The following is a 24,171-nucleotide window of genomic DNA, read 5'->3' as shown; positions in this document are numbered from 1 at the left end:
TAACAAACTTTTACATTTCACTGTACATGTGGAAAGTGGCGGCGTGGTGGTGCAGTGGATCAGTGGGTTGTGTGCTGTCACCTCGCAGGTTTGATCTCCGCCTTCCTCCTCCCACAGTCCAAACACTTTGTGATGACAAAATATATTATAGGTGTGTGTGTGTGTGTGTGTGTGTGTGTGTGTGTGTGTGTGTCTTACAATCAAATCTGGAGCTGCACAATGACTGAAGTCATAATAAATCAAAGTGCAATATGTGAATCACACTCGTCAGCATCATTAATGTTGTGTTGCTATGGAGACGCCCTGGACAACAAACCATCAAGGGTCAAAGTTTGTTCAGGTCCAAGACTCAACAAACATCATCATCATCATCATCATCATTCCTGAGTGGAAATTAAACTCAAAGTCCAGAGGATTGGACCTCTGACCGACTCTCAGATGTCACCGGTCGTTTCCACGGTCGTCAGCGGCGACAGCGTGACAGCTGAAGGTGTGTTCAGGTGTTCAGACAGAGCGTCGGTCACCGAGTCGTCTGACTGGTCCGACCGCTTCACATGGAAACTGACTCTGTATCTAATCGTTAACACTGTCTGTCTGGAAAACAACCATACAACAACAACAACAACAACAAGACTGTGATTGTGTAGTTATCTGGTTCTGCAAATATGCAAGAAGAAGGGGAAAAAATCATAATTCAATTATATCATAATAATGATATTTATAGATGCCTTTAAAAACAGCCAGGGTCACTTTACAAGTCAGAACTTGAGTGAATTCCACTTCCTATCTTAACCTGCAATCTCAAAAATGCACGCTCCAGTTTAAGGGCTGAATCGCCTCAGATTCTCCGACCGACACCCTTGGGAGCAAGGGCTACCCAGAATGCAGTATTTTCTTTGTTATATAGATATAAATATCACGAAAACCATTGTATTATCTTAGTTTAGGCCCATTTTATGGATGATTTACCTCATTGTTGCATAACGTTTAGCCTATCTTTTATGTTACAATCTTTTGTCAGTAGCCGGCTGGTGCGGACAAGCCGTGTTGCTGTGATTTAGTTACAAAATGGTGATTTTTCTCAGTGGTAATGTAATTGTTAAGTTGTTTAATCAAGATACAGCCTATGACAGGGCTGATGTCATCTCCCGTAGCCGCAGAGTTATCTAAAGATAGTTACAGCTGGTGTTTACCTTTCAATAAGCCGTGGTATGCAGTGACTTTCAGCTGAATATGTCCGTGGTTTTGTGGTATTTATACAGATTATTTGTTTGAATATCAACTTATAACTAACTCAACTAACTAACAAAAAACTAATACCCAAAGTAATAACTGACAGATAGTCCACAGTCTGAATATGTATCTGCATATAAGGGGTGTCCCATTACTAAGTCACAAAACAGCCCTTAACACTTGGTTTTGAGGGTTAAGATAGGAAATCAATATGACGTATAGGAGCAGATATTGTGGACATAATATAATTATTAAACATTAATAAATAATTCATCTATTTTATACATAGCTTTTCAGGGACCCAAATAATAACAACATTAAAGCTGTTAAATGGTATTTTTAGGAGCAGACTGAACTCCAGTCGTTCAGCAGGTACAGACAGAGATCTGTCTATGTTTTATTAAAGTTAGTGAGTGAATAATTTACAGTCTCATCTTATTTAAAAAAAATATTCATAATGAAAAATTAAATAATCACCTCAGTACGTCTGATATCTAATCAATACGAGCTGATGATGATGTTCTATGTGTCTTTTTTCACCTTGTTGTATCATTGTTGTGAGTGTGACGACAGACTGGTCCGACCACCTCTAATGGTTATTGTTATTCTTTACCTGCACAGGTGAGACAGGTGACTGTTACCATGACTACCAGGTGACAGGTGGCAGGTAGCAGACTGACTGAGTGACTGAGTGAGTGAGTATAAAGTCATCAGCACCTGCACCTGTAGAGTCCTGACGTCACCATGATGAGGTCGGTGTCGGACCGACATAACGTGTCATGACTTGGTATGATTTTAGAAGTATTGTAGGCTACAATTTATAATGTTGTTATGTAACTTTGATGTCTTTCTTCTTACCTTTTACATTTTTTTTTCTACTAAAAGCCTAACTAGGGACGGGAAACTAGCTTTAGCTATAATCTCTGTATGCAGAACATCAGTCACATTGACTTGTTTGTAACGAGTGGAAGTGTCACTATGTTAAGCTGCATTGTCCCTATCAGATAAACTGAATTAAATTAAAGCAGAAGTAAGCGATCCGGTGGTTTTGGCCAACTTCTTGTCAGCCGATGGAGTTAGCAGCCCCCGCCCTCGTCATGGATCTATTGGTCCTCGTCCCTACGTCACCACATTCACGCGCATCCCTTGGCTGCACACACAGAGAGGACTGCCCCTTTATGCCGTTCTCTCTCCTCATTGGATAAAGGTTGTAGGATACAAGGAAGTCTATACAAGAAGTTTTCTCCTCGGCTTACAGCAGAGCAGAGTGACTGACAGACCCCCGTGTTTCGGACCAAACACTCTATGTAAGTGATTGCTGTCGGAAGATATAACTATTTAAAGGGACAACGAGGAGTTTTGGAAAAGCAAAGTGTTTTCACACTACATTTATGAGCCTCCACGCACCGTGAAATTCTTTGACCGGCGCAAGACAGACTCATGTTTTCATTCATCAAGAATTAAAGTCAGAGGTTCGAAGACGATCACATACCGTCGTAGTTCCGACCATAAACGGCGTTATTCTCATGACTCGCCACGAAACCGAAAGTAAAGAAACGCTGGTCGGCTCGACCAGCATTTCCACCACCACTAATAATAACAAAACAACGATAGAGACAAAATGATATATTAGGGGAGAGCGGGGCACAACCTAACAGATTTTGTTTTGGGTAAATATCTACAGATATATTTGAGTTAGATTAATTTTTTTTTTTACACAAGCAACATACACATCTCTAGTACAAATGAGCACTGGAAGTTTGTTTCTAGAACTTACCATTCTTTTACAATTTCACCACATATGGAGGAAGTGAAACGTTACAACCTACCCCACTGGTGGGGTTAATTGTAACAGGGGGGGTGTTAGTTGTAACGCATGCTGGAAAGGTTTGTTTAAACAATTGATTCAGTACAATTTTATCTGAAGACTGATTGTTTGTCCATCTATGATACTAATAGATACTCTGTAAGAAAAACATTGCTATTTTTTAGAAAATAAAAGATGAAGAGCACTTTCAAAAAAGCTTTAATATAATTAGAATTAATCAGGCTGCCATTAGAACAAAAAACGCTCTCCATAATGGAACATAAAATTATTATTTGAAGTTTAACTGATATAAAGTATTTTAATAATAATAATAATAATAATAATAATAATAATATTAATAATAATAATAATGCTCACTCTCCCTTTTCTTTCTTGACCTCATTCTGTGAAAACAAAGTTGGGAGATTAATTGCTTAACCCGTCACACACTGTTTTGTTTTTATTTAATTTTCATCTTAATTTTTATTTCTGTTTTGTGTAATTTATTTATTTATTTATGTTATGATTGTGCTTGCTCAGTTTTTTGACGAGGTGACAAAATCATGGAAGGACAAAAAAAAATAGGCCTACATATATATTATTTTTTTAAATTATTAATAATTCAAATTATTATGGACACTAATGACCTGTTTTGCATTTAAAACGGCTATTTTCGCTGAAAGGTGAAGTTTGCACCCCTGTTTTATATCGAAGACTACATGAGGGGTTAGTTGTAACACAGTGTTACAACTAACCCCTCATGTAGTTTCCTTACTCTTGCCTAGCTAGCACTGGCTACGAGCTAGCTACAAGCTTTAGCATGGTACCATTTCTTAGCTAAGAAAACGCTGAAAAAGATGATATAAGAATGGTTTTGGGGACTTGCACACATGCTTCAGCAACCAAAAAACTAGCGATATGGAAAAATATACTTTCATGGCGCTAAAACACACTTTCGCGCCTAACTCTGTGAAATCGCAGCGGGATCTTCTGAATCTCCTCCACATAAAAGTGCTAACTAATACGGACCTGTGGCCGGAAGTTGGCGGAAGTTGACTTGTGCGTCTGGATAAAAAGTCCGTGTTTCAACTTGCCCCGCGTTAGGTTGTGCCCCGCGCTCCCCTATTTATCGAAAATGGGCCCATTAACAAGTGTGGGTAACGTAGATCCATCCACATTAACGTGAGACTTTTTTATAACCAAATAGAAACTCCTCGTTGTCCCTTTAAGACTTAAATTAACACAAATATTCTGCTTACTTCTGCTTTAAATTAAATTAAACCTGTCAATCGCCTGGAGGACTGTGGACAGGTGGAGCTACAGGGCTGCTGCCCGGGATAATAATAATAATAATAATAATAATAATAAATGTAGCCACGTCATCATGGAGCTAATTAATAAACAACAACACTTCCTTCAGTGTGCTGCAGCTGATCTCAGGCCTGCAGAGCCGCTGCCACCTGGACCGGTCACCTGCCGGTTACCTGCGGAGCTCGTGGGGGGGTCGAACCGGGACCTGTCTGGCCCGGTTGGACCCGGGTGGACCCCCCCTCCCCTCCCCCCTAGAGGAGGCCGAGGTCCCGAGGGAAGGAAGCGAGGAAGCGAGGGGACAGAGTAGGTGTGTCTCGTCTCACTAGGGCTGCACGATTATGGCCAAAATGATAATCACGATTATTTTTGTCGATATTGAAATCACGATTATTAATCACGATTATACATTATGTTAGATAAAACATGTTTTTATTGCACTTTCTATTTGAAACAAACAATAGGCTATGGGAACAAGGCTTTCAGTTCAAAATAAAACGTAAAATAAAAATAAATAATAGCCTAAAATAAAATTTACCCAAGACAAAGGGCTAGCGAAAAATAAATGCCATTGCAGAGTGCAGAGGTGTCATTCTGTACAGTAGCGTACAGATACTTGTGTAAAAAACAAAAAATAAAAAATAAATCTGGTAGAAGTAGCTGCTGATTCAACTCCTTTACTCAAATAAAAGTAAGAAAGTACAGGCTCTGAAATGTAATTTCAAAGTATAGGTAAAACTTAATTTTTTGCCATCAATGATACACAGAGATGTGTGGGCAAGAGTCTGTCTAGCTTGGACCAAAGCACAGCACGGGTGGTTCAGCAGCCATTTGGAACAAATTAAAAACATTTAATGAACAGACCAAGTGTTTTCACACAGGCAGCGTCCAGCAGGTCGGCCTGGCTCAACTGTGCTGCCACCAAAACGGCCATAGATCGCCGTTATCGGTCGTTATGATCACGGTCGGAACGTTTTATTTACACAACGTATGTAATTAACACCAAAACGGCCGTGTGGGGTGACGGGGTCTCGGTCCAGCTTTGAGACCACCCCGCAGCCCGACCTCGATCCGATCCAAAGCGAGACGGCGACAGTAGACAGCCTTTGGAGGTGCTGACTGACCAGACACAGACACACGTCATGTCTGTACTGTCACCGTCTGCTGCCGACATCGTCTCACTCTCACGTCAGAGTGAGATCCATACAGTCTAGGAGTGAGACGTAACACCGGGCGCAGAAGGTGACACAGTACAGCAGCATCTGAAGGTGCCGACTGACCGGCCGGGACACACACTCTGGACTGTAAACAACATGTAAAGGGAGGATGCGCTCGCTTGTTAGTTAGGCAGCTTCATGGAGCCCTGACCTCTCGTTCGCCCCCTGGTGGTTGGCGGACTATTGGTTGAGAAAGCGCTTGATTTGATATGCAGCACAGCCCGTTTTTTTACATGTTAATAATCGTGACGATCATCTTAATTTAATCGTGGCAGCCAAAATCGTGATCGTGATTAAAATTCCATTAATTGTGCAGCCCTATGTCTTCGTAACAAAAAGACACACCAAAAAACATCCAAATACCTCCATGCTGCTCATATGTAATGTCCGTCTTGTCTTGAAGCCCCGAAAGGCGAAATTGTCCAGAAAAAAATTAAATAAGTCTATATTTCAAGCTTGTTTTGTAGCGGAAGCTTCTCGAAGCTCCTCTTCCCGGTTCGTCAGATTTGGACGAACTGGGACAGACAGACTGTAACTCAGATAAGCCACTTTGGGTGAACTATCCCTTTAAGAGAAACTTCAGATCGTCAGTCTGACTGAAGGTCAAAGGTTCAACCTCAGAGTTTCTGTTTATTGTTCATGATGAGGTCACTGATCGATGACCTCACGTCTGAACTCAATGCTGTTTGACTCTGATTCACTTTCACTGTTCGTCTATTGATTGGTGATTGGGCTATTGATGAGTTCAGGTCTGATCAGGTTATGATCGGTGTTTGGTTTAAGAGAGAATTAACTCTGAACTCAGAAGATTTTAGGTTAAAGCTTTAGGAAAATCAAATTATTGATTATTATGATTATTATCGACGTTTTAGTGTGAAGGTCGTCACACACAGATGGTTAAACCCAAACTGTTACATTTGTTTCTGTCGTTTGTTGCAGAGAGATTAGAGATTATGTATTTTATACATGAATAAAATATTAAAAACAGCTTTTGTGTCTGTTGGTGTGGTGTCTTGTTTTGACCAGCAGGGGGCATCATAGGCGTAACTTTGGGTTAAACATTGAGGGGGTTAAGATCTCTGCCCACATGAGGATTTTTTTTTACATGTCACTTTGTATTAATGACAAGAGGTGGTGTGATATGTTCATACAGCCTATGTGGGAATGCCAAAATAAAGAGGTAGATTAACCTTTTCTTTTTATCAATGTAAAGACCAAATGTGCCTGAGATCAGTTTTCAGATCAGATAAATCCTACCAGCACATTTATTTTGTGGCGTCCTCCTCTAGCTTTACCTCCTACCAGCAAACTAGCAACCAGCCACACATCGTCAGATTATTAAAAATAGAGGAGGAAAAGACGACATGCAGAGCTAACTTGGAGCTAACGTCCGGAGAGATGGGACTGTTTTTTTCACAGTGGGGCTGTTTGATTAGATAATATTTCTGGTTGAATAAAAACTACATGACTTCAACTTCATATTGTCTTTATTGGTAACCGTTTTATAAAAGCAATATATAAGCAATATAGCAATACATATTTCTTAATTATTTCACATCAGATTATTTACAGGACAGAGATGAATACAGTTTAATAATGATCTCAGTGGCATGTTAACAGAAAAATCATTAGCTGGTAGGATTAGTAGCTCATCAGCAGGAAATGCAGTAATGATTCAGTAAAACCACAAAGAAAAATAAATCACATGTAATTTATTTTATTATTTTATTATTCAGCGTCTATACAACATTGTTTGTTTCCAGTTGTGTTTATTGTTGTGTCTGTTTACCTGCTCACAAACAGCCTGTAAAGTTCAACATGAATCATCCATCTTTAAAGGAAGAGGAAGAAGTTTAAAAGATCAATGATTCTTGTAAACTTCTTCCTCTTCCTTTAAAGATAGATGATTCATGTTGAACTTTACACGCTTTATTTTTGTCATATTTAAAAAAATCAACTGATTTTAATCCATTAATGTGACAACGTGAGTGAGAGACAGAGACAGACATGTAGAGACTGAACTGTCTGTTCAACAGTGAGAAAGTTTCTGTGACAGGAGGAGACTCTGATTCACTCAACACAGAGACACTGAGGAACCAGAACAGAGTCTAAACCCAGGATACAGAGGTTGAGTGAAGGTGGTGTTGAAGGTGTAGATGTGGATCAGTGAGTCAGAGGAGACTCTGTAGAAGGACAGAGAGCCAGCAGGACAGTCCACATACACTGCTACTCTGTTAGAGACAGAGACAGAGGAAGAGGAGGAGGAGGAGGAGGAGGAGGAGGAGGAGGAGGAGGAGGAGGAGGAAGAGGAGGAGGAGGTGATGTTTGTCCGTCTGCCATTGTGCCTGACGTAGTAACGACCATCAGAGCAGCTCAGACTCCAGGACTGATCATTCCATCCAAACACACAGTCTAAACTGTCTCCTTTCCTGCTGATTCCTCTGTAACTCACTGATATATCAACCTCTCCTCTCCACTCGACCTCCCAGTAGCAGCGACCAGTCAGACCAGTTGAACACAGCAGCTGAAGCCACTGGTCAAATCTGTCTGGATGATCAGGATATGACTGATCCTCCTCCATATGTGTCGCCTTCCTGTTGTTGTCAGACAGTTTGATCTCTCTGTTCACTGTGTTTGTGTCGATTGTGAGTCGACAGGAATCTGATGGAGAGAACAAGACACAGCTGCAGTTATTGATCATGTGATCAGTTATTGACAGTTTGATGAAGACTCATGACGTCAGTGATGTGACAGTGTGAAGATGGTTGAATGCTCCAGCGCCGACCGACCGTTGTGACGCCTATATTGGACAGTCACCGTCACTACTCCCGTTTTATAGCGTAAATGTTGTAGATATTGTTGCTGTAACAAAAAATAAAAATAAAAACACAGACAAAAAGGCACTGGGCAAAGGGGCAGGTGCTCCAACACCTCCCCCCCCTCCCCCTCTCTGCAGCAAATCGCAGTCCTCCATTGTCTCCAAAACATTTGCCTGGCTGCAGCCATTTCCGATTCTTTGTGAATAGGTCTTACTGAGTTAGGAGTCCTCACGAGGACTTTTAAGCTCTCCCAGACTTAGGAGCTACTTTTAGGACTAAAATACTTTGTGAATTACTCTTATTTTAAAAAACTAGGAGTCCTAAATTTAAGACTGACACGCCCAATCTTTTTAGGAGTTGCTCCTAAATTCGGCCCTTAGGAGCTACTTTTAACCCTCAGATTCTTTGTGAATACGGCCCCAGATATTTTTCTCATGACACAATTCAATCGGATCACGAAATAAAATTTTGACTCCCGTTCACTGACATGGAGACTTTTTCCGAATTGAGGTCCCATGGCGAGTTTCTCTTCCGCTTCGGCTCTCTATAACCGTGAAGTAGGGATGTCACAATTACTTGTTTTCACAATTAATCGCGGTATTAATCGCCAGAATTAATTGATCGCAAAGATTCCTAAATACCGTCAAAAGATCATGTATGAACCGTGTTGGCAGATGTGCGCCAAAGTAAAGGTAAATGCACAGATACTGGTCCATTTACCTAACGTAGCATTGAATTTAAATGCTAGAGTGTCATTTGTAATTTAAAAAAAAAGATTAAAATTAACTTAAACATTTGGTATCGATGACACTTCCACTGGTGGATTAATAATTGGTCATATTTTAATAGATATTTAAAATATTTTATAATTAGTGATGTATATTTTAACTATATTTGAATTTACACATTAATAGTATTGTGAAATTAATCAATGCATAATAATCGTGATAAATGTAATACCGTGATTATTTCTCTGACAATAATCGTACCAAGAAAATCTGTAATCGTGACATCCCTACCGTGAACGATTTTTTTTGTCATATCGTCTCATATTGTGTGTGTGTGTGTGTGTGTGTGTGTGTGTGTCCTCACCTGGGCGTCACTCTGCTGCTCTCCATCGTCCCTCAGCTCCTCCGACGGCTCTCTGATGGACATGCGATGTTTCACCGTGGCCGCCGCCGCCGCCGCCGCCGCCCCCTCGTCGGCGCCCTCGGTGTCCGACGTGTTGGGCGACTCGGCCAGATCCAGGAACTCGTCCCGCCTCTGGCCCCGGAACCGGATCTTGTCCAGACGCTTCAGCATCGTAGTGGTGGTGGGCGTCGCCGAGAGACCGGACTCTACCGGGACATGACCGCCGACCAATCAGCTGCAGAGACTGAGCAGAGGGGGCGGAGCCACAGGAAGCACTGATCAATGAAGGACCCACAAATATTATAGCATTAACTAATCAATTAAGACCTGCTGCTTTATTCAAACGTAACTTTATTCTACATGAACAAAAAAAGAATCAACTCCAATAAAAACATGTTCAGAAACTGTTCAATCGATCAATCAATCAATCAATCAATCAATCAATCAATCAATCAATCAATCAATCAATCAATCAACCAATCAATCAATCAATCAATCAATCAAAGCCGAAATGAATCAGCACAAACTGTTGAGACTAAACAGCTGCAGAGGATTCCTGCAGCTGCAACATGTTTTAACCTCTGAACGTCTCCAAGGCTTTTATTTTGAAACTCACTGAACTTTATTGTGACTTCTAGTGGAGGATTGATTCACAAAAAGGTTGGATAATTGATCACAAGTATTTGCAAATTAATTAATTAAATACAATAGTATTAAATACTGAACATATTCGCTGCTTTATCAAATGAAATAACAGATATTTTCTAGAGGAGGCCGAGGTCCCGAGGGAAGGAAGCGAGGAAGCGAGGGGACAGAGTAGGTGTGTCTCGTCTCACCGTGAACCGACGCCGCCGCCGGACCAAACTTTGCTGCTTCCCGTCTCTCTCTCTCCGAGCCGAACCCGCTCCAAACCGGTTCAAACCCGCCCCGAACCGGTCCGGGTTCCTCCCAGACCCGCTCCGCTGCGACCTCCCGCCTCCTCCCCGGTGATTAGTCCGGGTTTTCGGGGCCGTTTCTGGGGCGAAACAACAGAGAGAGACCGTGTTTCACTACCTGACACCACACACACACAATAATCACCCGCGGTGGGCGGGGACAGCGACGCACGGCACGTAGCCCCGAACGAGGATGTGACGCAATGACGTCGCGTTCTCATGCTGCGTTCGAGACGACTCGGAATTCGGAAACTCCCCGGTTGAAAACTCCGATTTCCGACTTCAAAGCGTTCAAAGAGACGCACCACGCCAGAATAACAAAAATAAAAAAATACTTTAAAGTAGGCTACATAAAATAAAAATAAATAATAATAATAATAATAAAAGAATAAATAACTAAAAACATTTACTACCTACACCGGGACAAACTTTCAAATTCATATTCAAAGTGTTTCACGCAGCTTAGGTGTCTCGTATGTGAACACCTGCAGTCCCTCCTCTCCACTCTTTTTCGTGTTTTCCCCGTGGATGGTTTAATAGGAACTTTTTTAATGCAATGAAAATGATTTGATTTTGCCCACAACATGCTTTCAGACAAAAACAGTGCACAAAAAACAGCAGTGACCTTGTACAATATAATCATACCAAAAACATGAGGCAGCTCATTACTGCTGTACAATGCAGCTGTCTGGTACAACATAGAAGAATGAGTCTGTACTTCACAGTTCTTCTACTGTGTAATATTTTAAAGTTGGAGAAATAAACAGCGGTAAAAACACCAGTCTCTCCACTCAGATCATGTGACCTCCTCCCTTCCCCCCACGTCCTGTTTAAAGTTTACTTTCACTTTTGAGCCAGGGTTTTTCGTCGCAGTTCTTTTTCACCTGTTAAGGTAAGGTAAAAGTTCAAATGTTTGATCGCTGATCAATATGGGCTGTAACTGCCTATCACTAATTACAGACTGTTAGATGGCGTTTTCTCGATAACTTCCAGTGTTTTAAAATTCTTGTGTGAATGCGTGTATGTGAATGTAGTGCGTGTCTCCCAATATGTGTCCCCTGTGTTCCTTGTTTTTATCATGTAAAGCACTTGAAGCTGTCGTGGGCATGAAAAGTGCCATACAGATAAAGCCTGATTGATTGATTGATTGATCATCGATCAATACTGCCTATCACAGATCAATAGCCTACTGAACACCTCATTTTGTTATCAGGGTTTTCCTGAGACTTTGCTGATTATTGATTTTCCAGTATTTATCAATGTTCAGCAACAGAACATTTAGTAGCACATTTAGTGCAGTACAGTTGTGAGGTATTTGTACTTTCCTTGAGTATTTCCTTGTTGAGCTACTTCCTGCTTGTACTGCAGCTCATGTACCTGACAGGTGAAGCTACTGGTCACTTTCCAGCTGCAGATTGTAGATTAAAAACACTGTCTCTGTGTCCCCACCATTCATGTCTGTGGTTACACACAGCAAACACTCTGGGTTATTGATTATTGGACACAAATCATTAATATTGTTCTGAATAACCTTTTAGAGCTGCAACAGTTCAACATTTTTCAAGCAGAAATCTTCAGTTTTCAGCCTCAAACACTGAAGATTTCCTTGTTTTCTTTTGTAAACTGAATATTTTTGTCTCTTTGATTATTGCCATAATAAAACGAGACATTTGAAGACGTGGCCTCAGACTGACACGAACTTGGAGACATCATTTGTCTGTGTTTTCTGACATTTGATGGAGCAGACGATGAAGAGTCTTTTTCTCTCTTTGAATTTTCAGTGAGTGAAATGACTGAATGTTGTGATAATGAAGCTGTGAGGTGAAATAAGTTTACTACCTACACCGGGACAAACTTTGCATTCAAAGTGCTTCACGTACCTAAGGTGCCTAACGTGTGAACACCTGCAGCCCCTCACTCTTTTTCGTGTTTTCCCCGTGGATGGTTTAGTAGGAAGTCATTTTTTAAAATGCAATGAAAAGGATTTTATTTTGCCCACAACATGATTTCAGACAAAAACAGGGCACAGAAAACAGCAGTGACCTTGTACAATATAATCATACCAAAAACACGAGGCAGCTCATTACTGCTGTTTAGTGCTGACCCGGTACAATGCAGCCGTCTGGTACAACATAGAAACATGAGTCACAGTTCTTCTACTGTGTCATATTTTAAACATTTATAGTTCAGTGGGAGAAATAAACTGCAGTAAAAACACCAGTCTCTCCACTCAGATCTGCAGCTTCATGACGCCATCTAGTGGACTGATAGTAGAAGTACAGCAGCTGATGGCAGCTTCCTCTTCCTCACTGCTGTGTGACTGCATTCAGCTGACACTGATATGAAGCAGAGAAGAAGAGCCAATCAGTGGAGGAGCAGCTGGAGACATGATGGACATGTGAGCTGCTGTGCACATGAATGATGTGTGTTTCCTCTGCAGGTGAAGCTACAAAGTGTGTGTGAGCTGATGTGGATGTGACCTCAGCAGCATGGATCAACCTGCTGGACCTGGACCTGGATCCAGCTGTGTGTCCATGCAGAGCGACGAGTCCGTCGGTGGTCATCAACTCAACTTGAAGGGATCTGTTGAAAGGTTAGAATTTAAAACAGTCAGAAAGACTCAGTTGTTGTGTTTATTAAAGATTGAAGATATTTTTCATCAGTTTTTCTCCAACATGCACATTTATCAGTTGTGTTGTTGTTTCAGGATCCAGCAGCAGAGACCAGACTCTCCTGAACCCAGCTGTCTGTCTTTAAAGAGCAACATATCAAAGGATGAGGTCATTAACTTTAAAGGAGGACGTGGATCAGCTGATCAGATGTAAGACAAAACTAAATTTCAAAGCTTTCGAGTCTCTGTTGAACGTTCTTCCTGTGGAGTCAAATTTCAATGATTGTCCATAAAATCAGAGTTACAACTCAGACACACATTGTACAGCTGCAGTAAAGAGTACCTGCGATGTTAAAGGTCAAGTGCCATTTTTTTTTACAACCTGGACCTTATTTCTGGCATAAAATAAGGTCATTTACTCACCCATGTAACTTTGCTGTCACTTTGGACAATATTTAGGTCCATTCAAGAGTTGCTTATAGCCATATAGTGGGAGTGATTGGGGCACTGAAATGCAAATAATAATAATAATAAAAATAATGCCGCAAACTCATTCTGTTATCGTCATCCAAGGTCTGTAGAAATCTGACAAATATTCAACCAGGTTGCATAAAACTGCAAAACTTTTCTGTATTCATGTTCCATGTATGTATTTATTTATTTATATATAAACAAATAAATACATAAATCTAAACTATTTAACATCAGTTGTGTTGTTGTTTCAGGATCCAGCAGCAGAGACCAGACTCTCCTGAACCCAGCTGTCTGTCTTTAAAGAGCAACATGTCAAAGGACTGGTATATTAACTTTAAAGGAGGACGTGGATCAGCTGATCCGATGTAAGCTGTAACTGACAGTCAGACTCAGGTTATTGTAGAAATTAACCAGTTTGTACGACGTGTTCATCAAAGTGTCTCTGTCTGTTGTGAACGTCCTCAGGGGACATATAAAGTCCATCTTGTATTATCTCTCTGTACTGATGTTCACTTGACACGGATTCCTCCACAGAGTGGACCAGGAGAGCTCAGAGGTTCCCAGTGGTCAGTCTGCCCAGCAGCATCAAACACACCTGGACTCCATGTTTATGGTGGGTACATGTCCAACAGCTGCTGTTACATCTGTTGTGTTCACCATCATCTCCATGCTGCACTTTGACACCAGTGGATTGTCAGTCTGTCAGGTTTTAGTTTGATGCTGTCACTCATAGAGTTTCTGTTCCAGCTTCTGGAGGAGAACATGGTCACTTTTGTGAAGAACGAGCTGAAGAAGATCCACAAGCTTCTGAGTCCAGATTACCCAGAATGCTCAGGGAGTCAGAGGGAGGATGAGGAGGTGGTGGATGGTGAGGATGAAGAGCAGAGGAGCATCAGAGAGGCGTTAGTGAAGATCACAGTGAAGCTCCTGAGGAGCAGGAAGCAGGAGGAGCTGGCTGAGCGTCTGCAGAGCAGTAAGAGGATTTCTGTAAAGATTCAACACGATGGACAAATGAGACGTTCACTGACATCAACACATGGAGGGAAACATGTTCATATGGTTGTTATTTAGAGGAATTAACATGTTAAATTTATTATTGATCTGATTTCTTGTGTTTTCATTCAGATCATGTTGCTGCAGTTTGTCGTCGTAAACTCAAATCTGCCCTGAAGAAGAAGTTCCAGTGTGTGTTTGAGGGGATCTCTAAAGCAGGAAACCAAACCCTTCTGAACCAGATCTACACAGAGCTCTACATCACAGAGGGAGGGGCTGGAGGGGTCAATGATGAACATGAGATCAGACAGATTGAAACAGCTTCAAGGAAACCAGACAGACCAGAAACAACCATCAGACAAGAAGACATCTTTAAAGTCCCACCTGGAAGAGACCGACCAGTCAGAACAGTGATGACAAAGGGAGTGGCTGGCATTGGGAAAACACTCTTAACACAGAAGTTCACTCTGGACTGGGCTGAAGACAAAGACAACCAGGACATACACTTCACATTCCCCTTCACCTTCAGAGAGCTGAATGTACTGAAAGAGAAAAAGTTCAGCTTGGTGGAACTTGTTCATCACTTCTTCTCTGAAACCAAAGAAGCAGGAATCTGCAGCTTTGATCAGTTCCAGGTCGTCTTCATCTTTGACGGTCTGGACGAGTGTCGACTTCCTCTGGACTTCCACAACGCCGAGATGCTGACTGATGTGACAGAGTCCACCTCAGTCAACGTGCTGCTGACCAACCTCATCAGGGGGAAACTGCTTCCCTCTGCTCGCCTCTGGATAACCACACGACCTGCCGCAGCCAATCAGATCCCGCCTGAGTGTGTTGCCATGGTGACAGAGGTCAGAGGGTTCACTGACCCACAGAAGGAGGAGTACTTCAGGAAGAGGTTCAGAGATGAGGAGCAGGCCAGAGAGATCATCTCCCACATCAAGACATCACGAAGCCTCCACATCATGTGCCACATCCCAGTCTTCTGCTGGATCACTGCTACAGTTCTGGAGGAGCTGTTGAAGACCAGAGAGGGAGGAGAGCTGCCCAAGACCCTGACTGAGATGTACATCCACTTCCTGGTGGTTTATCTAAAACTGAAGAAGGTCAAGTATGATGGAGGAGCTCAGACAGATCCACACTGGAGTAAAAAGAACAGGAAGATGATTGAGTCTCTGGTAAAACTGGCTTTTGAGCAGCTGCAGAAAGGAAACCTGATCTTCTATGAATCAGACCTGACAGAGTGTGGCATCGATATCAGAGCAGCCTCATTGTACTCAGGAGTGTTCACACAGATCTTTAAAGAGGAGAGCGGCCTGTACCAGGACAAGGTGTTCTGCTTTGTCCATCTGAGTGTTCAGGAGTTTCTGGCTGCTCTTCATGTCCACCTGACCTTCATCAACTCTGGACTCAACCTGATGACACAACAACAAACAATATCTCGGTGGTATCAAGTGTTTGGAGAAAAACCTGAACTAAATTCTTTCTACCAGAGCGCTGTGGACGAGGCCTTACAGAGTCCAAATGGACACCTGGACTTGTTCCTCCGCTTCCTCCTGGGTCTTTCACTGAAGACCAATCAGACTCTCCTACAAGGTCTGATGACTCAGACAGGAAGTGACTCACGGTCCAATCAGAAAACAGTCCAGTACATCAAGAAGAAGATTGAAGAGACTCCCTCTGCAGAGAAAAGCATCAACCTGTTCCACTGTCTGAATGAACTGAATGATCGTTCTCTAGTGGAGGAGATCCAACAATCCCTGAGATCAGGACGTCTCTCCACAGATAAACTGTCTCCTGCTCAGTGGTCGGCTCTGGTCTTCATCCTACTGTCATCAGGAGAAGATCTGGATGGGTTTGACCTGAAGAAATACTCTACTTCAGAGGAGGCTCTTCTGAGGCTGCTGCCAGTGGTCAAAGCATCTAACAAAGCTCTGTAAGTGTAGAGATAGTTGGATTTATTCATCAAAAACACTTCTGTCTTTTCAACAGGACAGAAAATAAATTCCTTTCTTCTTTAATTCCTCATGATCATCTCTTCAGACTGAGCAGCTGTAACCTCTCAGAGAGAAGCTGTGAAGCTCTGTCCTCAGTCCTCAGCTCCCAGTCCTCTAGTCTGAGACACCTGGACCTGAGTACCAACGACCTGCAGGACACAGGAGTGAAGCTGCTGTCTGGTGGACTGGAGAGTCAACACTGTAGACTGGAGACTCTCAGGTAAAGATCCATCCAGCTGTTTATCTGATGACACTTGAACACACCTCCAGGTGTTGACAGTGGTTTCCTGTGTGTTGTTGTGTGTGTTCAGTCTGTCAGGATGTCTGGTCACAAAGGAAGGCTGTGCTTCTCTGGCCTCAGCTCTGAGCTCCAACCCCTCCCATCTGAGAGAGCTGGACCTGAGTAACAACGACCTGCATGACTCAGGATTGAAGTTGCTGTCTGGTGGACTGGAGAGTCCACACTGTGGACTGGAGACTCTCAGGTAAGGATCCATCCAGCTGTTTATCTGATGACACTTGAACACACCTCCAGGTGTTGACAGTGGTTTCCTGTGTGTTGTTGTGTGTGTTCAGTCTGTCAGGATGTCTGGTCACAGAGGAAGGCTGTGCTTCTCTGGCCTCAGCTCTGAGCTCCAACCCCTCCCATCTAAGAGAGCTGGACCTGAGCTCCAATCATCCAGGAGCCTCAGGAGTGAAGCTGCTGTCTGCTGGACTGGAGGATCCAGACTGGAGACTGGACTCTCTCAGGTATGGAGAGGCTGCTGCAGCCACACACACTGTCTGATAGAGGAGGAGGAGCTGGAACATTTTCTATGGCCCCGTTCACACCTGGTCACACCTGGTATTGACATCTGTCTCAGGTGATTGATGCATTGATAACATCAGATCTGATCACTGAGACCATATACAGAGGTGGTGTAGGCCACAGTGAAGCTCCGCCCACTTCACTGACGTCCTCTATCACAGTCTGACTCGTCCCAACACAGTTTATACTGAAGCCAAAATCTCTGAGTGTTTCAAACATGAGCTGTGCAGCTTTCATCGGTCACAGTGACAAACTACTGGGATCAGGAGTTTCTCCTCATGACTTCAGTGTCTCATCATAACTCACTGTTTCATATTCAGTAGAAGAGATCTCAATGACGAAACCAGATGTTGGCAGCTGTGCTCTGAATCTCTCAAGATTTTATTTCAGAGTTGATGAGGAAACATTTCAGCTGCTGCTGGTTTAAAGTTATGGTTGGTAATCATGTTCAGAAACACATTTTGTTATACTGGGTGAAATGGTCCTTCTATCCTGAGAGTAGTCAACACATTATCTATTCAGAAAAAGGAACTGACTGAAGTTGATAAGCCGGTGCATATTCTCATTTGCCCAGGTCATAGTATTTCAAAGGAGGTTAAATCGATCACAAGGGTGATGATGTCACTGGATGTCACTGGACATCATCAGTGACATCATCACCCTTGTGAACGCCCACACAAGAGGTTAAATAGTGAGTCTCCACACCAGTTAGTTGGACCAGTCCCAACCTGGTCAGATGCGTACATGAACTGATGAAGCCTCTTGGATGAGAGGTGAAACGTCTTCCTAGACAAATAACTAAGTCCAGTTGCTTTCGATTTAACCTCCTTTGAAATGACTGAAGTTGGTTTTCATCAAAAAGCAAAATTTTCAGACATGAATAGGAATCTTAACACAATCAAAAACTACAGGCTTTAACAATATTCTGAATTTAAATTGGCAACAAAAGTAATGAGAGCAAAGTGCTCCGCGTTATTTCAGCACCACGACCACGGACAAGCAAAGGACGAGACATGCGGACAGACAGACGTCTACAGGTGCTGCGGTGCTGGAGCAGCAGACAGACAGCTGTCTCCTCCATTATTAAAATCTGTAAATAAGCTGCGAATAATATCACATTTTAGTTGTGCTCTCTCTCGGGCATTTTAACCCGAGAAAAAAAAGAAAAGAGGAGGAAAGTGATTGACAGACATCAATCATCAGGTTACGCAACTGGGCGCACGTCAGGAGGAAAGCAGGAAAAACAAAAGGACATTAGAAACGCTAAGAGAAAAGGAATAATACTGGGAGAAGGAAAACGAGGGTCTATTGATAGTTTGCGGGCCGTTTTAAAGGTAAGCCTACGTTGTTATTGATATTTCCTGCCGTATTATTAACTCATTGAGTGCCAACCACGTAATTTCTCATTTTTTGTTCCCATGCGTTGAGTGCCAAAAACGAGATTTTACGTTTTTTGCTTTTTTTTAAATTATGAAAATAGACACTTTAACACACCTGATATGTAAATTTGGGGACTCTACGACGAGCAGAACTGAAATAGATGACGATCAAAAACTCATGACAGCTCATGATCTGGAAGTTTTTATCATAACTCAGCTTTTGCAAACGGAGTTCTGCATGTGGATGCAGCAGCTGCTGCGAGGCTCCAGCAGCTCGGAGCCGAACAGGAAGCTCTCAGCCGACAGTCCCGGTCTTCATCTGGAGCAACACCGTGTCCTCCCCAAGGTCCTCCCGCGGTAAAATCTGATGGTCTCTGGGCCAAAGCAGACCGGCATCACCGACCCGTACCACAGAAGGACCGCGACCACCGGTGGGACCGGTGTTCCCGACCTGCTGTGGCCGAGAGACCATCACATTCCGCGGCGAGAGGCTGTGACACGGCACGGTGCGTCTACACGAGCCCTTTGATCCAGAAATGCAAGTGTCAGAAGAGTGACAGACACAAACAGAGCACCTTTGATAAAAGACGCTCTATCTCCTTTTCTAGAAAAAAAGGAGATAGTGATGACATCCAGATGTCATCACTGTCCAGAGGCCTGGAGTGTAGTGAATAGTGTAATAATCAGTGTTTGAGGCTGAATGTGTGTGTGATCAAACAGCTGTTTTCAGACTGTGTGTGCTGCTCAAACACGTCTGACTCCAGATCAGATGAAGCCACAAAGTGGCCCCTTAATGAAAGTCTCCAGCAGCTGGAGCTTCACTTCCTGTCTGAGTCCATGTGCTCTGAGCTGAGCCTGGTTCTCTCTGCTCTACAGTTTCTCTGCTTCCTCTGGACTCTGACTTCAAGTCCAGTAAAAATGTGTGGACAGGTTTGATGGAGCTCAGGACTGGTCCTGAGGACGGCTGCTTTGTTCCACATGATGTGACTGATCTCAGTGAGTCAGTGTGTTGCAGCTGATCTGTGTGAAGAGCAGAGAAGAACAGAGTCATTGATCATGAGATCCTGATCCGTCCTGTCACTGTGATCAGATGGTTTCTATTAGAGCTCCTTCATCCACTCACTGCTGCTGTGGCTCCTGTGGAAACCTGCTCACAGCCTCATTCTTCAGCTTCCTGGGGAGTTTTCTTCAAACTAACATAAGTTGTGTTCACACTCAGTGTTTCTCACTAAACTCACTGAGTGTGTTTCCTTCCCATAGACTGTAAAAAGAATGGACGTAGCGTCCGTGACGTCACCCATTGGTTTTGGGGAGTCGTTTTTGTGACTCAAATATGGCGGCCTGAACAGCGCCATGTTGGATTGGCCGGCCGAGAACCCGCCCACTGGCCTCGAAGCAGCTGTCCACGGAGCTGCTCGGACCTGTCGCTCAACGTTTCCGCGCCCTAATTGGCCAGAGTTTTAACATAATAACAGTAAAACGGTAGAGTTTAAAAAAAATTCACCCCCCTCAGAGTGTGTGCGGGGGTAGAAACTATCGATTGAGACGAAAAAACGTTCTGACACCAGGCTTTTAACATGTTTACTGAGGATGTAAAGTTGGCGATTTTAACATGGGGGTCTATGGGGAATGCTCCCTTCTGACACCAGCCCCCAGAGGAAGAAGAGGAGATTGCAGTTTTTTGAACGCGGAAGTGAGCTTCACTTCTCAGACCGACAACTGCCCCCTTGTTCCTTCCTCATCAAACACTGAAACCGTCCACTGTTCACAGCTGCACTCTTCTTCTTCTTCTTCTTCTTCTTCTTCTTCTTCTTCTTCTTCTTCTTCTTCTTCTTCTTCTTCCTCCACCTGTTGTATCTTCATCTTATTTGCTGTGACGTGTGTTTTGCAGCTTGAGAGTCAGAGAGTGAAAGTGTGTGTCTGACACTGCAGTGACATCACATGGAGAAAACACATGATGAAGTGTTTCCTCCTCGTCTCCTCCTGCTCTGTATCATCACTAGATAAAGACTCCAGCTCCTTCTTCTCTGTGCTCAGTGTTCATCCATACATACCAGCCTCCATGTGAACACAGTGATAAAACAGTGTGTGTGTGAGAGCCATGTAATGTCCATGTGTGCATGCTGACAGAGAACGTGCTGCTCTGACCCCCCTCCTCCTTTCAGGGTGCAGCCTGCTGGAGCCCAATTCGGTCCGGGGAAGTGTAAGTGTGTTTTCACTTTGAGCAGCACATTCAACCATCTTCACACTGTCACATCACTGACGTCATGAGTCTTCATCAAACTGTCAATAACTGATCACATGATCAATAACTGCAGCTGTGTCTTGTTCTCTCCATCAGATTCCTGTCGACTCACAATCGACACAAACACAGTGAACACAGAGATCAAACTGTCTGACAACAACAGGAAGGCGACACATGTGGAGGAGCATCAGTCATATCCTGATCATCCAGACAGATTTGACTGGTGGCCTCAGCTGCTGTGTTCAACTGGTCTGACTGGTCGCTGCTACTGGGAGGTCGAGTGGAGAGGAGGGGTTTATATATCAGTGAGTTACAGAGGAATCAGCAGGAAAGGAGACAGTGAAGACTGTGGGTTTGGATGGAACGATCAGTCCTGGAGTCTGATCTGCTCTGATGATGGTTACTACGTCTGGCACAATGGCAGACGGACAGACATCACCTCCTCCTCCTCCTCCTCCTCCTCCTCCTCCTCTGTCTCTAACAGAGTAGCAGTGTATGTGGACTGTCCTGCTGGCTCTCTGTCCTTCTACAGAGTCTCCTCTGACTCACTGATCCACCTCTACACCTTCAACACCACCTTCACTCAACCTCTGTATCCTGGGTTTACACTCTGGCCTGGTTCCTCAGTGTCTCTGTGTTGAGTGAATCAGAGTCTCCTCCTGTCACAGAAACCTTCTCACTGTTGAACAGACAGTTCAGTCTCTACATGTCTGTCTCTGTCTCTCACTTACGTTTTCACATTCATGGATTAAATCAGTGGATTTTCTAAACTCTTCTTAATGATTCTTGTAAACTTCTTCCTCTTCCTTTAAAGATGGAAGCGTCGATTATTACAGGACAAAAACCATGGTGACTTTTACTCAGCTGCTGATGAAGGACGAGGCCTAATATCACCAAGCTAAAAGTCTCTGAGCCGCCAGCGTCACTGAGGAGAAAAACACATTTTAAACAAATTCACTGTTCATGTTCAACTTTACAGGCTGTTTGTGAGCTGGTCACAGGTAAACAGACACAACAATAAACACAACTGGAAACAAACATAATGTTGTAGAGACGCTGAATATAATGAATTACATGTGATTTATTTTTCTTTGTGGTTTTACTGAATCAACTAAAACAATTTGAATCACTTTTATATGTAATGGACATTTCCTGCAGCACAAAAACCATCAGCTACTAATCCTACCAGCTAATGATTTTTTCTGTTACCATGACGCTGAGTTCATGACGTTTGTAGATTTAAATGTATCTTCACTTTGTGACTGATTGTTTTTTATGATATATTTCTATAATTATTACCTAAAGGCTGTTTCTTGGAAACTGGAGCCAAGTAACACTCAAGACTTCATTTTCGTTTATTAGTGATCATTGATTGGTTCATGGATTGTTTGGGATTTGATTGGCCGTGCACATTTCTGTTCGACTACACTTCATGGTTGTATGGTTTCAAGCTGACACAATAAAATATAAAATAAACATGAACTCATGTTGAAGACCATGTTTCTTATTTGGCACGTCTGACTGTAGCAGGTGACAGCAGGTACGAGACAGAGTCGTTTTGGCTGCTGGGCGGAGTGATTTCAAAAGCACAAGTAGTTCCAAGTATTTGCTTCATGTGTCGTAATGTTACATAATTATCAGTCAGGATCAACAGACAAGGAGGCCAACGAGGGCTGGCCTACACAGGCACTATCCCCCAAGGATTCTAGGATGAGTTTACCACAAGTAGTGTGTCTACTTGTTCTGTTATTGGTCAGTGTAGCCTAAACATTAACTTTATATTTTCAATATTTAAACTGTTTCACAATAAAATATGAAAACATTATAGTTTCTGCCTTTATGCAGTAGCCTATTTATGAGTAATACAGTGAAAATTAGAGGAAATGTGAAAATGTACTTTGCAAGTTGATTTCGGTGTGCACCCCTAAATTTTCTGCTTGCGCTCCTAAAATTTTAAGTTAGGGGCCACTGTGCTCTTAGTCAAAAAAAGTTAGTCTGGAGCCCTGTTCAGTGTGTACAATAGTCTATAAACAGTATAAACTTTGTGTTTTTGCATGTAGTCACTCACCTCAGATAGCCTAACTGTGGAACATCCTGGAAAGACATTACAATCCGATCGCAGAGCACCTAGCTCTCCCCGCCACACAAACAAACACTTTTTTTCTTGTTGTGATGATTCTCTAATGTCCAAAATATCTCCAACTGTTTATTTTTGTAAAGAAGACAACTGATTCTCAGAGAAAACGGACTAGATTTTTTCCCCCGACTGGATGGATGAAGCTCCGACATGAGGTGGCGTGGTGGCGTTCAATTTAAACGTTTTCAAGTAGGAGGTCGGGAAAGAGTTCTCAGTTCCGAGTTGTCCTGAACGCAGCATTAAAGCGGTAGGCTACGTCACACACGTCAGAAAAGCGGAAGTGAACTAAAGAGTTGAGTGTTTCTGGGGGAACTTTGACAGACAGTTGCTGCTGCTGCTGCTGCTGCTGCTGTTGTTGTTGCTGTGGTGACGGGGTCGTTGTGTCCGTAAACAGGTAAAGATAAAGAAACTTTAACCTGTCGAGGCCGTGAAGGCGCCGCAGCTGACATGGTTTCCACGGTGCGGAACACGGACGTGAAGCAGGTAAGTTAAGAGAGACTCGCCTGGGGCTGAGGCTGGTTATTATGGGCTGTCTCACACCCACAAACACAACGAGAGATCTGAATTTCACACATCTGCAGAAGAACTCCGACAGAAACCAGAGGAGTGAGGCTGTTTATCAGAGTTGTGCACCAGACTCCGTTTAAATAATCATTATTTTAAGTATAATAATGTTCTTTTTTGAAGCAAACATCAATTAAAGCTCATAGTTTGAGACGTGAGTGACTTATGTTCAATTCGGCACAGAAATAAAATCCATGCAGCCACACGTTGCACTAAAATCCAAACTGATTCATCTTGCACAAGTTCCATCAGACCGGGAGAGATTAGTGAGTGATTAAAATATTAAAATATAAATGCATAGATTATACGCCGATTTGAGGAGCGGGACCAGAGCGGGACCTAATTATTTCTAAACACCCATAATCATTTATTTACCTGTGACACTTCTGTCGCAGATTAGTGACGTAAATGTGAACTTGCACGTTTTCTAGTGGAGATCCGGATCGATGAATAAGAGGCTGAAATTCAGGTCAGTTTCTGCAAAGACTGAGAGAAAACGAAGCAGAATTATAT

At 42.9% G+C, this 24,171-nt stretch overlaps 4 protein-coding genes across 4 annotated transcripts in view; 2 read left to right on the top strand and 2 right to left on the bottom strand.

The window, feature by feature from the left end:
- Nucleotides 1–24,171, bottom strand: part of LOC146986424 (protein NLRC3-like) — a 478,141-nt gene that overhangs the window by 421,111 nt on the left and 32,859 nt on the right. The gene's annotated exons all lie outside the window — the stretch shown is intronic.
- Nucleotides 8,305–10,583, bottom strand: LOC146986428 (uncharacterized). Its single transcript, XM_085780354.1, has 3 exons — nt 10,352–10,583; nt 9,477–9,759; nt 8,305–8,427 (listed from the first exon to the last, which is right to left on the bottom strand). The coding sequence occupies exons 2-3, from the start codon at nt 9,684–9,686 to the stop codon at nt 8,305–8,307; spliced, it is 333 nt and encodes a 110-aa protein (XP_085636480.1). The 5' UTR covers nt 9,687–9,759; nt 10,352–10,583.
- LOC146986427 (protein NLRC3-like) lies at nt 13,226–22,046 on the top strand. The gene is made up of 6 exons (XM_085780352.1): nt 13,226–13,271; nt 14,661–16,464; nt 16,572–16,745; nt 16,837–17,010; nt 20,878–20,921; nt 21,054–22,046. Exons 1-6 carry the CDS (start codon nt 13,226–13,228, stop codon nt 21,596–21,598), a joined length of 2,787 nt encoding a protein of 928 aa, XP_085636478.1. The 3' UTR covers nt 21,599–22,046.
- LOC146986426 (cytosolic 5'-nucleotidase 1A-like) overlaps nt 23,542–24,171 on the top strand; it is a 7,970-nt gene continuing 7,340 nt past the window's right edge. Inside the window, exon 1 of the mRNA XM_085780351.1 lies at nt 23,542–23,577. Within this exon, the coding sequence (XP_085636477.1) occupies nt 23,542–23,577 (36 nt within the window). The remainder of the gene's footprint in view (nt 23,578–24,171) is intronic.

This window comes from Trachurus japonicus, chromosome 6, assembly GCF_045865225.1.
Source record: "Trachurus japonicus isolate A0001 chromosome 6, Traja_1.0".
Taxonomy (NCBI): domain Eukaryota; kingdom Metazoa; phylum Chordata; class Actinopteri; order Carangiformes; family Carangidae; genus Trachurus; species Trachurus japonicus.
The sequence above is the reverse complement of the archived record's forward strand: the minus strand, read 5'-3'. Positions and strand labels throughout refer to the sequence as shown.